The sequence below is a fragment of the Pseudophryne corroboree genome (genome assembly GCF_028390025.1).
Source record: "Pseudophryne corroboree isolate aPseCor3 chromosome 3 unlocalized genomic scaffold, aPseCor3.hap2 SUPER_3_unloc_83, whole genome shotgun sequence".
NCBI classification, from domain to species: Eukaryota; Metazoa; Chordata; class Amphibia; order Anura; family Myobatrachidae; genus Pseudophryne; species Pseudophryne corroboree.
Window position 1 is genome coordinate 406,679 of NW_026967578.1, and position 16,462 is coordinate 423,140.

Here is a 16,462-nt window from a genome sequence, read left to right on the forward strand (position 1 = left end):
TTGTCTATTGTGCTGATTTATTTCTCAGAGTGTAAATGGCTTCTCACCTGTGTGACTTCGCTGATGTGTAACACGTTGTGATTTCCGTGTAAAACATTTTGCACTCATAGCAATAAAATGGCCTCTCACCTGTGTGAGTTCTCCGATATGTAAAAAGCTTTAATTTCCATGTAAAATATTTTCCACACTCAGAGCAAGAAAACGGCTTCTCACCTGTGACTTCTCTCATGTTTAATGAGATCTGATTTGTGTGCAATACATTTCCCACACTCAAAACATGGAAATGGCTTCTCACCTGTGACTTCGCTTATGTATAACAAGATCTGATTTTTGTGCAAAACATTTCCCACACTCAGAACATGGAAATGGCTTCTCACCTTTGTGACTTTGCTGATGTGTAACAAGATTTGATTTCAATGCAAAACATTTCCCACACTCAGAACATGGAAATGGCTTCTCACCTGTATGACTTCTCTGATGTCTAACAAGATGCGATTTGTTTGTAAAACCTTTCCCACACTCAGAACATGGAAATGGTTTCTCACCTGTATGAATTTTCTGATGTATAACAAGATGTGATTTGTATATAAAACATTTCCCACACTCATAACATGGAAATGGCTTCTCACCTGTGTGACTTCTTTGATGTATAACAAGATGTGATTTCTGTATAAAACATTTCCCACACTCAGAGCAAGAAAACGGCCTCTCACCTGTGTGACTTCTCTTATGTATAACAAGATCTGATGCGTGCGCAAAACATTTCCCACACTCAGAACATGGATATGGCTTCTCACCTGTGTGATGTCTGTTATGTCTAACGAGACCTGATTTGTGTGTAAAACATTTCCCACACTCAGAACATGGAAATGCCTTCTTATCTGTGTGACTTCTTTGATGTATAACAAGATGTGATTTCTGGATAAAACATTTCCCACACTCAGAGCAAGAAAATGGCTTCTCACCTGTGTGACTTCTCTGATGTATAACAAGATCTGATGTGTGCGCAAAACATTTCCCACACTCAGAACATAGAAATGGCTTCTCACCTGTGTGACTTCTGTGATGTAGAACAAGATGTGATTTCTGGATAAAACATTTCCCACACTCAGAGCAAGAAAATGGCTTCTCACCTGTGTGACTTCTGTTATGTCTAACAAGATCTGATGTGTGTGCAAAACATTTCCCACACTCAGAACATGGAAATGGCCTCTCACCTGTGTGACTTTTCTGATGTCTAACAAGATGCGATTTGTATGTAAAACATTTCCCACACTCAGAACATATCAGTGGCCTTTCACCTATTTTACCTGTGTGTGGGTTAATAAGCTTTGTGTTCTGTGTAAAACATTTGGCATCTATAGAACACGGAAACACTGTATCTACTCTCAGAGCTGTAACAGATGCACCAATATCAGAGTGATCAGGAGAACATTTCCCAGGATCAGAGGGACCAGCTGATAGAGCTGGATGTATAATTGGGGTAATGGGGTTAGCTCCTGGAGAATCCTGTCTACTGTCATTATCTTTTATGTCACAATCCGGGGATAACATTAGATGTCCTTCTGAGATATTCCTGCTTGTGTGTCCATCTGCTGGAAATAAAATACATTACGGAAATGTGACATTTTCTGTAACAATATTAATCTTGCAAACAATAGGAGAAGACAACTCTCTGGGACACAATTATAAATTTGTGTGTATATTAAAACATAACTTTTAATGAATGCTTTATAATATTGTGTCTCAGACTATCATTGTGTCCACCCTCCTGAGAACACACAATAACAAATGTAATATTATAATAAGACTTAGATATATCTCTCTCTTGTACTGGTAACTAACCATGAAGTATAAATGGAGATGTAGTCACTCGCCAAGTCCTATGTCAGCACCAATGTAAAACAATGAATGGGGAACATATCGTATGAATTGGAGATTCTAGATGAACAATAACATCAGTCATATGAGGTGATGGATCAGAGAAATGTCTCCTAACGTTACTACTGGAAGCATTGGTAAGGTAGCATTAATTTATTTGAGTGCTCATACGCTGGTAAGCCTGTACATGTGTTACTCACCCTTATATAAGGTATATTGCTACAGCAGAGTAGGTGTTGTCAGGAATCCGCAGTCTCCATTGCATCACTTCCAGTGAACAGGACTCTTCTGGCTTCAGTTCCCTGTCCTCAGAGTATTCCCTGTGAATTGGACCTGTGGAACTACAGGTCCCAGCAGTTCCAGTCTTCAGTTTCCTGCAGCCCACAGCTCACCGTGCTCCACCTAACCAGTTCTGTCTTTTGGTAACCACTGGTTTCAGCCAGCAGCCTGGAATACACAGTGTTTATAGTTAAACAGCATTTACACCCGGTGCACTACTGATCCCAGCCAGCAACCAGCAGTGCATGGCATTAACTATCTACTGTGTTATTCTCCCGGTTAATCACCAGCTCCAGTGTAAGTGCGGCAGCCAATCCTGAGCTTGGCCGCACCCCCTTGTCTCACTCCAGCCAATGCCTGCCGGTCAGGGGGTATATCAGGAGCTACCAGGTGAGTCAGAGGTTGTCCTGAACTTTGTGTCATTCTGACGACCTACATGAAAGGATCGGTTCCTGTTTCTCCTGAGTTCCTGGTTCTCTGCTAAGAACTTATACTCCTGGTCATTCTGCATCCTGCCGTGGAACTTCAAGGCTCAGCAATACCTGCAACCTGCATAAGGCTTCACACTCATCACCACCTTGTGTGCTTCAGCCTGCAGTTGAAGACTAAACTCCAGGTGTGTTCATTCCTCCACCTGTGACACAGCTTGCTGCTGCCAGTGCCTCATCACCTGCACTGTGAGTAGGTCTCCTGCGTATGCAAAGGTTTGCCATTTCCATCACTGCCTAAGTTTCCTGTTTTAACCCTGCACTGGTTTCCAAACCAGCACCATTCCATAAGACATTTATTCTTCTGATTTATATTCCGGATATTATTTCTCAAATTCATTTATCATTCATTTTCCATAGACTTTCAGTTATCTTACTGAGTGATTGACTTTTCTCATCTGTTATTATTGTTTCTGCTTCAATACTGTTTAATATCATCTGCCATAGACTTTCAGATTACCGTTACCATTGCCATTTCCATTGCATTCGTTTGTTTTACTTTCTGCTGCATTATTATTATCTGGACTTTCTGTTATTAATAAACCTCATTGTGCACATGCGCAGAAACCCAGTACTGCCTCCTCCCTTCATTCCACCTACCTCCACTGACCCACTAGCGCCCCCTCCGGGGACACAAACAAAACCGTCTCTGACAGTAAGTTCAGGACCGATGGACTCGGACGGTGGTCAGAGTGTGGGGTCAGGGGCCTTAAAAAATCTGGTCTCCCGTTTGGATGGACAAGAGGTTGTGCAGCAGCAGATGTTCCAGTTTCTGCAAGGGATGTCTTCCCGGATTGATATGTTACAGCAATCTCTGCTAAGTGCACCTGCACCTCCAGTTCCTGTTACCCCTGCACATGCCAGTGTTGGGGGTGCTTCTTCTCCGGCTGCAGCTGCACCAGTCATTTCAACTTTCCCTGCACAATCCATTCCTGTGGATGGATCTTGCTCAAGTCAGTCCTATGGTATTTCCTTCACAGCTAATTCTCCTGAGAGAGTGACTCCTTCCTTTGAAAGCTTCAAGACTCCTTTGTTGTCTGCTGTGAACTCTGAACCAATTAGTACTCTGTATCATCTATTGGAACAACTTCAAAGTCTCCTAACAAAAATCATTCCAATGATGCCAGAAATCCTGGGTGGTGCTTTAAATGCAGTGAAGAGTACTGCTCAAAGTTTTGAGACTAGTGCGACCTCCGTGTCAACTTTTCTTCAAACTAAAGTTTCTTCTCCTATGCAGAGAGAGGGCAGATTCCAGAGCTACCCGCGCTCCAAACTCACGGAAGCTGAACGCCGCCATCGCAGGCAGCATCACCTCTGCTTTTACTGTGGGAGTTCTAGTCATCTTATTAAGGACTGTTCCTTCCGCAACTCAAAAATTGGTGACAGGTCCCAGCATCACAGTGTTTTCACCTGCAAACCTTCCAACGTATCCTCTACAGTTTCAAGTTCCTTTACCCCGGACAGGAGTGTCCAAAAAGTCTACGATTGGGGTCCTGTGACAAATCGACCCAATCCCAAGTTCAGAAATCAACAGAGACTATCTATGCTACCCATAACTAAAGTAGTTTCTGTGCCTACAGCCCGAGAAGGGGCGTCCGTGCTTACAGCCCGAGAAGGGGCGTCCGTGTTTACAGCTCGAGAAGGGGCGTCCGTGTTTACAGCCCGAGAAGGGGTATCCGTGCCTACAGCCCGAGAAGGGGCATCCGTGTCTACAGCCCGAGAAGGGGCATCCGTGTCTACAGCCCGAGAAGGGGCATCCGTCTCTACAGCCCCAGGTGGGGCATCTGATGTTGTGACCCCAGTAGGGGTATCTGATGTTCAGGTTCCAGAAGTGGCATCCGGGCATGCAGCTCAAAGAAGTGTGTCTGATCTATTAACCCCAGGAGGGGTCTTTGGAGTTTCATCCTCAAGTGAGGAATCCAGGGCCAAGATCCCAGGAGGAATTCTTAAAGCCACAGATACAGACATGAACTTTTGTTTGCCAACTTCAGAGAGTGCTACCAGCTCAGTACCACTCCAAAAGGGATCATCAGAACATCCAGATTCTGTCTATACAGAGTCAAGTGTCAATGGACCTAGCCCGGTTCCAGCCGTCGGTCCAAAGTCTCCACTGGTTCCAGCCAGCCTGAGTGGCTCCAATGATGGGCTACCTCCTTCGGTTCCAGCCGATTCCAGAATCCTCGGATCAAATCCGGTCCTATCCGTCAGTCCGAGGACTCCACCGGTTCCTGTCACTTCAAGCTCTTCTGGACCCAATCCGGTCCCATCCGTCTGTCCGGATCAGCCTCCTCTGGTTCCAGCCAACCCGAGTAGCTCTGTTTCCAATGCTGAGCTACCTCCTTCGGTTCCAGCCGATTCCAGCATCCTCGGATCAAATCCGGTCCTGTCCGTCACTCCGAGGACTCCTTCGGTTCCAGACGATTCCAGTCTCTTCATATCAAATCCGGTTCCAGCCAGTTCAAGCTTATCTGGACCCAATCCAGTCCCATCCGTCTGTCCAGATCAGCCTCTTACAGTTCAAGTCAACTCAAGTAGTCCTGGACAAATCCCTGTTCCATCCGTTTGTCCAAAGTTGTCGTCAGTTCCTGCCGATTCCAGTTCCTCTGAACCCGGTGTGGTTCTCTCCAGTGTTTCAAGTAAGCAACTCCTGTCGCTATGTCCAGAGTCTACAGTTCTTTCAGATATTGCAGTTGCCTCAATCCAGATGGAGGTTCTACGCATCTCACCCAAAGATGAAGCTTCTAGCGTTTTGTCAACCTCAGCAGAGAATTCTCGTCAGTTAATTCAGGAGATGACGTCCTCTCTCCACCCTCGAGCATTTCAAGTTAATTCTACTCCGGCTTCTGAATGCTTATTCCAGTCCTCTACTCTCAAGTGTCCTACATTGTCTTCTGAGACTTCAACTGACATTCAGCCTTCCAAGTGTCCACAAGATACACAAGCTCTAGTCTACTTTGATGGTGACTATGCTCAGTTCCGTGCAGTGGCGAGCCAATACCTCGCTTTTACTGAGTCAGAATCTTCAGTGAGTATTACTCCAGCTAATGCAATCAGATACTTCCTCCTGTTCTTCAAAGGTAAAGCATTGGACTGGGCGAATCCTCTCATTGAATCTAAAGATCCGCTACTGAGTGATCTTCCCGCTTTCTGCGAAGCCGTAAAACAGGAGTTTGCTCCAAAGTTTATGCGTTCAAAGTCATCTGGGCATTCCGGCCAATTTGTCAACAGTTTGTCTACTGCTACATCCTCTCCAACATCTCTGTCTGTGCAAGATCAGGATACATTAGACCAAGTTATTAAGGATTTCCAAGCTGCAAAGTCAAGACAAGGTTCTCAGACTTCAGATTTGAAAGTTGCATATACTTCCATGTCTCCATCCTACAGCAACACTTCTGACGGTATTGACTTCCCGGATTCAACATCTGCTCAGTCTTCTGATCAGTCTTCCAGTTCTCAGTTTTTTGACTCAACTCTTTCCAAACTCGATCAGTTTCTGTTGAATCAATGTATCAGAGATTTCAAGAATTACAAGAATTGGAGAGCTCAAAAACCAGTTCAAAGTCTGCCATCTGTTGATGTAAGTATTGGCTATGTTGCCGTTACCCCTAGTCTTGGTGTCTCATATAGCTTCAAATCTACTGGTCCACAGGTTGTCTCTGATAGTGTTGTTCCTAAACAAAAGGCTCCCATGACCACACTAGACCTGGACTCTGACTCTGAAAGTGAGTTTGTTAATGACAACTCAAGTTACATTATGGGGGGTTCTATCCTTCCGAGTTATGCCTTCTCCCAGGAAGTAAAATCTGTCTCAAATGACCATGAATGGTCTACTTGTTCTGACGAGGAAAATCTGTCTTCTGAAGATGAAAGTTGGGAAGACTTTTGAGGACCTCTGCTTTTGTGTATTCCTAAGTTCTTTTTTAAGGATCTTCCAAGTTCCTGCGTGGGTGTTCGGTGCCCACCCATAAAAGGGAGGGTACTGTCAGGAATCCGCAGTCTCCATTGCATCACTTCCAGTGAACAGGACTCTTCTGGCTTCAGTTCCCTGTCCTCAGAGTATTCCCTGTGAATTGGACCTGTGGAACTACAGGTCCCAGCAGTTCCAGTCTTCAGTTTCCTGCAGCCCACAGCTCACCGTGCTCCACCTAACCAGTTCTGTCTTTTGGTAACCACTGGTTTCAGCCAGCAGCCTGGAATACACAGTGTTTATAGTTAAACAGCATTTACACCCGGTGCACTACTGATCCCAGCCAGCAACCAGCAGTGCATGGCATTAACTATCTACTGTGTTATTCTCCCGGTTAATCACCAGCTCCAGTGTAAGTGCGGCAGCCAATCCTGAGCTTGGCCGCACCCCCTTGTCTCACTCCAGCCAATGCCTGCCGGTCAGGGGGTATATCAGGAGCTACCAGGTGAGTCAGAGGTTGTCCTGAACTTTGTGTCATTCTGACGACCTACATGAAAGGATCGGTTCCTGTTTCTCCTGAGTTCCTGGTTCTCTGCTAAGAACTTATACTCCTGGTCATTCTGCATCCTGCCGTGGAACTTCAAGGCTCAGCAATACCTGCAACCTGCATAAGGCTTCACACTCATCACCACCTTGTGTGCTTCAGCCTGCAGTTGAAGACTAAACTCCAGGTGTGTTCATTCCTCCACCTGTGACACAGCTTGCTGCTGCCAGTGCCTCATCACCTGCACTGTGAGTAGGTCTCCTGCGTATGCAAAGGTTTGCCATTTCCATCACTGCCTAAGTTTCCTGTTTTAACCCTGCACTGGTTTCCAAACCAGCACCATTCCATAAGACATTTATTCTTCTGATTTATATTCCGGATATTATTTCTCAAATTCATTTATCATTCATTTTCCATAGACTTTCAGTTATCTTACTGAGTGATTGACTTTTCTCATCTGTTATTATTGTTTCTGCTTCAATACTGTTTAATATCATCTGCCATAGACTTTCAGATTACCGTTACCATTGCCATTTCCATTGCATTCGTTTGTTTTACTTTCTGCTGCATTATTATTATCTGGACTTTCTGTTATTAATAAACCTCATTGTGCACATGCGCAGAAACCCAGTACTGCCTCCTCCCTTCATTCCACCTACCTCCACTGACCCACTAGCGCCCCCTCCGGGGACACAAACAAAACCGTCTCTGACAGGTGTGGAACAAGGTATTTTACATGCAATACACCATATGATACCCTGCAATCATCATCATCATCTTCTAGGTTATAATCCACTTTTACATCCCCATCATCAGTGTCTTACCTCTATTCTCTCAATAGTAATAAGAATGATGTGTGTACGGAAAGTATGATATAGAGAATTACGTATCAGAATCTATACAGCTGCCGCCATACTTCTGCTTCTCATACGTGTGCTACTGGCAGCAGTGAACATCTGAGTGAGAGTGCAGGGAAGACAGCAGAGTCTGATGAGAAAGAGATTGGATCTGCCTTTGCAGGGATGTACCACACCTGTCACCCCTGTTAGTATATAAAATAATAAAAAAGAGGAGCGTGGTCCATCCAGACGTGCTTTCTGGAGCTCTCCTCAAAAAGAGGCTTCTTATCTACCCTACCTGATAGCCCTCAGCTGCCACTGGGACCAAGACGCAATCTATTAAGTCCCCCACTCCTCCTGCCCTATAGCTACTCGCTCTGCTCACTCCGGGCACTGTTCACTGCTGCAGCCTAGTGACGCCGCGGAAGCCATGGGCTGTATTCTCCGGACACCTGACTTGGAGGCGCTTTTGGCTCAGTCGGGATCACTTGCTCTCCCATTCACATGGGTGCACAGCTTCCGCTACTGATGGGGACAGAACGGGCTGCCCACAGTTACCGGAGCCCAGCGGTGGTATTGGGAAGTAAGATAGCTGCCATTTTGGATCCTGGTACCCGGCCATCACATGCTTTGCCTTCTGCCTTCAATAAGGTGTAAAATTGATATAAGCTGCTAAATAAGTGTCCTGATGGCTGGATTGGGGTCACTGCACTAAATTGAAGCATTTGCCTTGAGGTGAAACCACCTTCTATTTATATGGTACCAGTATAATCTACTTCCTCTCAGTCTACATGCAGAGCCCAGTATCAAGTATCGTCTGAGTACAGCTCATTACACTCTGAATACAACCTCACAGTATGTTATTTTGTGGATTTATTCACTGAATATATTTTGCCATTTGTGTCTCTCTGTGCTGAGTACTTCACGTCTGTGATCACGCTGACCTCTAGTGGAATTTCTCGGTCATTACTGTGTTATTTGAGTTGCATTACATCATGTTTACTTGAAATTTTGGCTCAGATACCCCTGTCACCCCGACTAAGAATGTCATTTTGAACAGAGTCATCTTGATGTAACCTCCTGACAGCGTACCATTTATAGATCATTTGTATTTTCCTATCTCTGAGAGGTCAGTCTCTTTGTAACCGGCTTACCATGCCTCCAAAAAAGGTTAAAAGGTACCAAATCGGCCCCGCCTGTCCATCTCTTTAGTACCTCGAATTCAGGTGGTACTTCTCAGACTGCTACAACATCATCTGCTTCTTCTTGTCAGATGCACAGCCCAGCTGTAACGGCTGAAGACGTCTTAAGACTCTCTAGATGATCCTGTTACTCTACGATCTATACATTCTATGTTATCTGCATTTAAGGACTGAAATAACCTCAAAACTGAACTCTAATATTCAAGCTTTGAGGTCAGATATCAGTGAGATTGGCACTCGTACAGACTAAGATGAGATTGTTGCGTCTCACAAAGATCTGATTTCAGCACGACACCCTTCAGGAAGACCCGGTCTCTATTCATGATAAAGTCATTGATTTAGAAGACAGGTCTCAGAGAAATAATATCAATAATGGGCATTCTGGATTCTTTTACAAATGCTGAGCTTTAAGTTTATGCCATGGTCCTCTTTTCAGAAACTTCCACCGAAGACTTCTGCCTCGGACTTTCTTATTACTGACAAGATCCATAGACTCCCAAAGTCCAAACAGACCCCTATCCAAGCACCGAGGGACACTCTGCTCAGGGTGCACTTTTTCACCTTAAAGAAAGCATTCTATGAGCCACTGTCTTCCTGATCCACAGCTGAGTGCCTGGATAATCTGCGCTATTTCCAGAAACTTCTCCTGCGACGCTGGGCAAAAGGCATCTGTTCCACCCAAGGAAATGTGCAAATACAAATGGGGCTTTCCTACTAAGGTTATTGTAATGAGAAATGGTGCCTTCACAGAGATACCTTCACCTGAGGATGGCCCTGCTATTCTGAAAAATTGGGACATTCCTGTTGACAGTACTTCATGACACTTTACCTAAACCAATCCCGGAGGCGTTGTTTTCCGTCTTCAAGTAATATGCTAAAGGAGTAAGACTGTTAGAGACACTCAGAGTTTGTTTCCTACTGTAACATGTGACAACTGGGACTAAGTTACTGGGAATGGATCTATTTTTGGACCAGATTTATTTGCTCTTGTTATGGATATAAAACGTATATTTTTATCTTTATTTCCTGTGCTATATAATTGCTACATGGTATATGGTCTGATATTCTTTCCACTGTTACATTTCATAATACCTTTCTAGAATGTTTGGGTGTTCAGGTAAAGCATGACTGATTTATGTAACATCCTGTTGCCCTTATAACTGTGTTGGTGGAACGTACATTGGATAACAGACCAGGTTCTTGGCCTTTACCTCCTTTGGATACATTGAGATTTGATATTTCTTTGTACAATTGTTACTATGATGACTAGATTTTGCCCTCTCGTATGGCTACTTGGGGTAGTCGGTGGGTTTCCCTTTTAGGCCCGACCGCCACCTTTTTCTACCTTTCTGTCACGGTTCCCTAGTGACGGAATCTCCAGCTCCTTTATGGACGCTATTTCTGTTTGTCTCCCATTTTTGTTCCCTATTTTATTTTTTCTGTGATTTGATAGTTTGAAGTATGCACACACCCTACAGACTCTATTGGACTTTACACAGATGAGCCTAGATGGTTCATACCATGATCTGATCTCTATCATGGTGACGTTTTTAATTCTTAATGTAAAAGGTCTTAATTCCTCCTCATAAGAGACGTCTTGCAATAAAATATTTTGCTGACCAGAAGGCGGCGGTGGTAGCCATGTTCCATTGGACTCTCCCCCTCAGTTTACCAATAACTACCCAACATGCTCTATCTCCTGTGGTGTAGCCATCCTTTCTAATAGATCCTGCCCCTTTCACCTGTACAGCAAGTAGGTGGATTGCAATGGTAGATCTTTGATTCTAGTTGGGAAAATCCACTATAAATATGTCACCCTTACTTCTCTCTATACCCCTATAGCAAGACAGCCCCAAATTCTTATATATTGTTTTTCAAAAGCTACAAGAAATTGCACTTCTCCTTATGGGAGATGTTACTCTTGCTCCAGACCCTCATCTTGATAGATCCTCCACTACTGATGAACAGACCAGTAATGTCGCCCGTACCTCAGCTTCTTCATGCTCCCTTTATTAGCTGAATTTGACCTTTGACCGAGTGTGAAGGACATAGTGAGTGGGAAGAATATACATAGCTTTTAGGCTGGCTGATTATAATAGATATATGTTCCTGTTATCAGTATCTCAGATGGAAACTGTCTAGTAAGATGTTTGGGGTATTGTATACATAAGTAGGTGAAAGGGGACAGTCGTCCAGGATAAGATAAATGATGTTATACTGAATGACTACTGCACCCAGCATCACAGACCTGAATGTAATATCTGGTAAGACAATGTTAGTGTATCCTTGCAGAGAGAAAGCCTAGAGACTTACACATAGCAGGTTAGTTCTGATTGAAGCTGGTTCTGTCTGCAGCGGATATAGACTTCTATTAACCCACCTCAGTTTATGAAATTCAGACAGAGTTATTAAAGAGGGACCCTGAGGGTGACTGAACTATACTGTTTAAACTACGTAATCGATGACCATCATCTGGGACAGATCATGAAACATCTTAGATAAGAGCGGAGTATTCTAATTTGTTCTTGCTATTACTGTAACGGAGTATAACTTGTTATTTGCAGGTTCTCATTGTTGTAACTTAGAGAAATAAATGCTTCTCCTTTATAATATGTCCTGTGTCAGTCTCCTTATTTATCACAGTGTATCCCAGAACCTGGTCGCTTGAATTTTTCTACCGACAACAATTTCATGGTCTGAACACTCCCCTCTGATAGGGTCCTGGTCGCCTTTTCCCGCTACTCCTCAATTACCACCTTGGAGATTGCAGAATTATATATTAATGGATGCTGAAGGCACCAGAACTTTGCAAGAGGCCCTGTCCTCCTACTTAGACGTGAACAATCCTGAAGATACTTCCATTATGAACCACTGGTGTGCCCTTAAGGCCATGGATCAGAAGCCAGAGAAGGCCGTCATCCTAGTGCCAGGGGACAGGTAATCAGCTGGGAATGTGCAGGATCCTCAATGCTGGTTCCCATACACAAGCTCAATAAATGTATTATATACCTAAGGCGACGGAAGCAAGACCCGGATGCTGCCAACTCAGTAACAGGAGCCGCTCATTAGCCAATTCCCTGAGGCTGGCTGTTACAGGAGCATGTGGATACATGACAGGGGCTGAACCAGATATTTCCTAAGCATTGTGTCACGTGGCATGAGGAACCCCGAGCCTGTGCCCCAGCAAGCAGCCGCACCATGCCAGAAATAAGTGGTTTATATATAGACTGGCGTGTGCTAACAGGGATACTCTCAGGGCATGTAATACCATAGGTGGAGGTACTGCTAGCACACAGTGACTTGATGTGAAGGGGAGAGCAGGAGTATAATAGGGGCTGATGTCTCCTGATGTATGAGATACACCAGAGAGTGTGAGGAGGAGACTGGTCAGATCTCTGGGCTGCTAGCACACAGTGACATGATGTGAAGGGGAGAGCAGGAGTATAATAGGGGCTGATGTCTCCTGATATATGAGATACACCAGAGAGTGTGAGGAGGAGACTGGTCAGATCTCTGGGCTGCTAGCACACAGTGACATGATGTGAAGGGGAGAGCAGGAGTATAATAGGGGCTGATGTCTCCTGATATATGAGATACACCAGAGAGTGTGAGGAGGAGACTGGTCAGATCTCTGGGCTGCTAGCACACTGTGACATGATGTGAAGGGGAGAGCAGGAGTATAATAGGGGCTGATGTCTCCTGATGTATGAGATACACCAGAGAGTGTGAGGAGGAGACTGGTCAGATCTCTGGGCTGCTAGCACACAGTGACATGATGTGAAGGGGAGAGCAGGAGTATAATAGGGGCTGATGTCTCCTGATGTATGAGATACACCAGAGAGTGTGGGGAGGAGACTGGTCAGATCTCTGGGCTGGTAACACAGAGTGACATGATGTGAGGGGGAGAGCAGGAGTATAATAGGGGCTGATGTCTCCTGATGTAAGAGATACACCAGAGAGTGTGGGGAGGAGACTGGTCAGAACTCTGGGCTGGTAACACACAGTGACATGATGTGAGGGGGAGAGCAGGAGTATAATAGGGGCTGATGTCTCCTGATGTATGAGATACACCAGAGAGTGTGGGGAGGTGACTGGTCAGATCTCTGGGCTGGTAACACACAGTGACATGATGTGAGGAGGAGAGCAGGAGTATAATAGGGACCGATGGCTCCTGATGTATGAGATACACCAGAGAGTGTGGGGAGGAGACTGGTCAGATATCTGGGCTGGTAACACACAGTGACATGATGTGAGGGGGAGAGCAGGAATATAATAGGGGCTGATGGCTCCTGATGTATGAGATACAACAGAGAGTGTGGGGAGGAGACTGGTCAGATATCAGGTCTGGTAACACACAGTGACATGATGTGAGGGGGAGAGCAGGAGTATAATAGGGGCTGATGTCTCCTGATGTATGAGATACACCAGAGAGTGTGGGGAGGAGACTGGTCAGATCTCTGGGCTGGTAATACACAGTGACATGATGTGAGGGGAGAGCAGGAGTATAATAGGGGCTGATGTCTCCTGACTCTCCCACTGGGAAAATACATATTCCACATTAGTTTGTACTGACAGAGGAGGGTGTAGGATAAGAGATTGCGGTAGTGACTGAGCAACGAGAATATGTGACTTCTGTAATAAGTGTTTATTACTCACCTGTGCCGATATCTGTAGGGATTTCCTCCTCCTTACAATTCTGATCACCCCACACATACGTCTCTTCTTCTCCCTCTAGATCTTCTGCCTTTATATCAGTCACATACGTCTCTTCTTCTCCCTCTATATCTTCTGCCTTCATATCAGTCACATACGTCTCTTCTTCTCCCCCTATATCTTCTTCCTTTATATCAGTCACATACGTCTCTTCTTCTCCCTCTATATCTTCTGCCTTTATATCAGTCAAATACGTCTCTTCTTCTCTCTCTATATCTTCTGCCTTTATATCAGTCACATACGTCTCTTCTTCTCCCTCTAGATCTTCTGCCTTTATATCAGTCACATACGTCTCTTCTTCTCCCTCTAGATCTTCTGCCTTTATATCAGTCACATACGTCTCTTCTTCTTCCTCTATATCTTCTGCCTTCATATCAGTCACATACGTCTCTTCTTCTCCCCCTATATCTTCTGCCTTTATATCAGTCACATACGTCTCTTCTTCTCCCTCTATATCTTCTGCCTTCATATCAGTCACATACGTCTCTTCTTCTCCCTCTATATCTTCTGCCTTCATATCAGTCACATACGTCTCTTCTTCTTCCTCTATATCTTCTGCCTTCATATCAGTCACATACGTCTCTTCTTCTCCCCCTATATCTTCTTCCTTTATATCAGTCACATACGTCTCTTCTTCTCCCCCTATATCTTCTGCCTTTATATCAGTCACATACGTCTCTTCTTCTCCCTCTATATCTTCTGCCTTCATATCAGTCACATACGTCTCTTCTTCACCCTCTATATCTTCTGCCTTCATATCAGTCACATACGTCTCTTCTTCTTCCTCTATATCTTCTGCCTTCATATCAGTCACATACGTCTCTTCTTCTCCCTCTATATCTTCTGCCTTTATATCAGTCACATACGTCTCTTCTTCTCCCTCTATATCTTCTGCCTTTATAACAGTCACATACGTCTCTTCTTCTCCCTCTATATCTTCTGCCTTTATATCAGTCACATACGTCTCTTCTTCTCCCTCTATATCTTCTGCCTTTATAACAGTCACATACGTCTCTTCTTCTCCCTCTGTACCTTTGACTTTAATATTATTTAATTGGGCTTCACCCTATGTAAACCATTAATAAAAGATTGTAAAATTGTTGATTTCAGTAATAGATTAAACAATACAAATATAATGACACACACAGCTGCTTTACAGATCATATAGTGACAGTCACTTTGGGTGAGACCCTAAATCCCACCTACCTGATCCTCCTGTGGGATCCTGTGATTCTCCTCTGTACAATCCTGGGAATACAGAGGACGGGGACATCTCTCTGGGGTATCTCTGTTACTGGGCCCATCTGTAGGAGACACACAGTGACTGAGTACAGTGTATATATGTGATTATCAGATGATGTGTGTATATAGGGGCCCCCATACCTGCTCTCCCCTGTACAATACATGACAGTCTCCTCTTACCCAGTGATGTGAGGGGCCGGTGATTCTCCATCATCACGTCCTTGTACAGACCCCTGTGTTCCTCTATATACTCAACCTCCTGCATGGAGACATAGACAGTGACATCCTGACACCTTATAGTAACCTGACACAAAGAGTGATAAAGTCATCCCACCAGACACGTCCCCTGGTGTTACTGTATAATGCCCCATTCCCAGTAGTCACCTCTCCAGTCATCACCCAGACACGTCCCCTGGTGTTACTGTATAATGTCCCATTCCCAGCAGTCACCTCTCCAGTCATCACCCAGACACATCCCCCGGTGTTACTGTATAATGTCCCATTCCCAGCAGTCACCTCTCCAGTCATCACTCATACACGTCCCCTGGTGTTACTGTATAATTCCCCATTCCCAGCAGTCACCTCTCCAGTCATCAGCCAGACATGTCCACTGGTGTTACTGTATAATGCCCCATTCCCAGCAGTCATATCTCCAGTTATCGTCCAGACACATCCCCCGGTGTTACTGTATAATGTCCCATTCCCAGCAGTCACCTCTCCAATCATCACCCAGACACATCCCCTGGTGTTACTGCATAATGTCCCATTCCCAGCAGTTACCTCTCCAGTCATCACCCAGACACATCCCCTGGTGTTACTGTATAATGTCCCCTTTCCAGCAGTCACCTCTCCAGTCATCACCCAGACACATCCCTCGTGTTACTGTATAATGCCCCATTCCCAGCAGCCACCTCTCCAGTCATCACCCAGACACATCCCCTGGTGTTACTGTATAATGCTCCATTCCCAGCAGTCACCTCTCCAGTCAGCAACTGAATGATCTTGTTGGTGAGTTCCAGGATCTTCTGGTCATTGTGTCTCTCATGTGTCAGTGAGTGAGGTGGAGGCACCGTGATGGGGCTCTGGATTTTACTCAGTCCTCCTGATACATGGGGATGGCTGCTCTGTGTCTCAAACTCATTCTATGTCTTCTTCACTATTGTGTAATCCTGTGTAATGGTGGAGACATCATATATCAATATATACACTCCCAGATCCCCTCACCTCCCAAGTCATGTCCCTATATTATTACTATAGAAATAAGTGACGTCACTGTGACACTCCCAGATTCCCTCACCTCCACAGTTATGTCCCTGTATTATTACTATTGATATGTGATGTCACTGTGACACTCCCAGATCCCCTCA

At 44.8% G+C, this 16,462-nt stretch overlaps 1 protein-coding gene and 1 long non-coding RNA gene across 2 annotated transcripts; both read right to left on the reverse strand.

The window, feature by feature from the left end:
- Positions 1-15,017, reverse strand: LOC134984822 (zinc finger protein ZFP2-like). Its single transcript, XM_063950301.1, has 3 exons — positions 15,000-15,017; positions 13,797-14,919; positions 1-1,592 (listed from the first exon to the last, which is right to left on the reverse strand). The coding sequence occupies exons 1-3, from the start codon at positions 15,015-15,017 to the stop codon at positions 292-294; spliced, it is 2,442 nt and encodes an 813-aa protein (XP_063806371.1). The 3' UTR covers positions 1-291.
- Positions 15,018-15,061: 44 nt separating this feature from the next.
- On the reverse strand, positions 15,062-16,215 carry LOC134984824 (uncharacterized). Its single transcript, XR_010191784.1, has 3 exons — positions 16,073-16,215; positions 15,276-15,354; positions 15,062-15,157 (listed from the first exon to the last, which is right to left on the reverse strand). It is a non-coding gene; the product is annotated as an uncharacterized LOC134984824 (long non-coding RNA).
- Between the last annotated feature and the right edge of the window lie 247 nt (positions 16,216-16,462).

What these genes read in the sequence shown, in the direction of transcription:
- LOC134984822 (XM_063950301.1), bottom strand. An exon ending in CCCTACAGATATCGGCACAG is followed by an intron (nt 1,593 to 13,796) that starts GTGAGTAATAAA and finishes TATTTCCAGCAG; the next exon opens with ATGGACACACAAGCAGGAAT.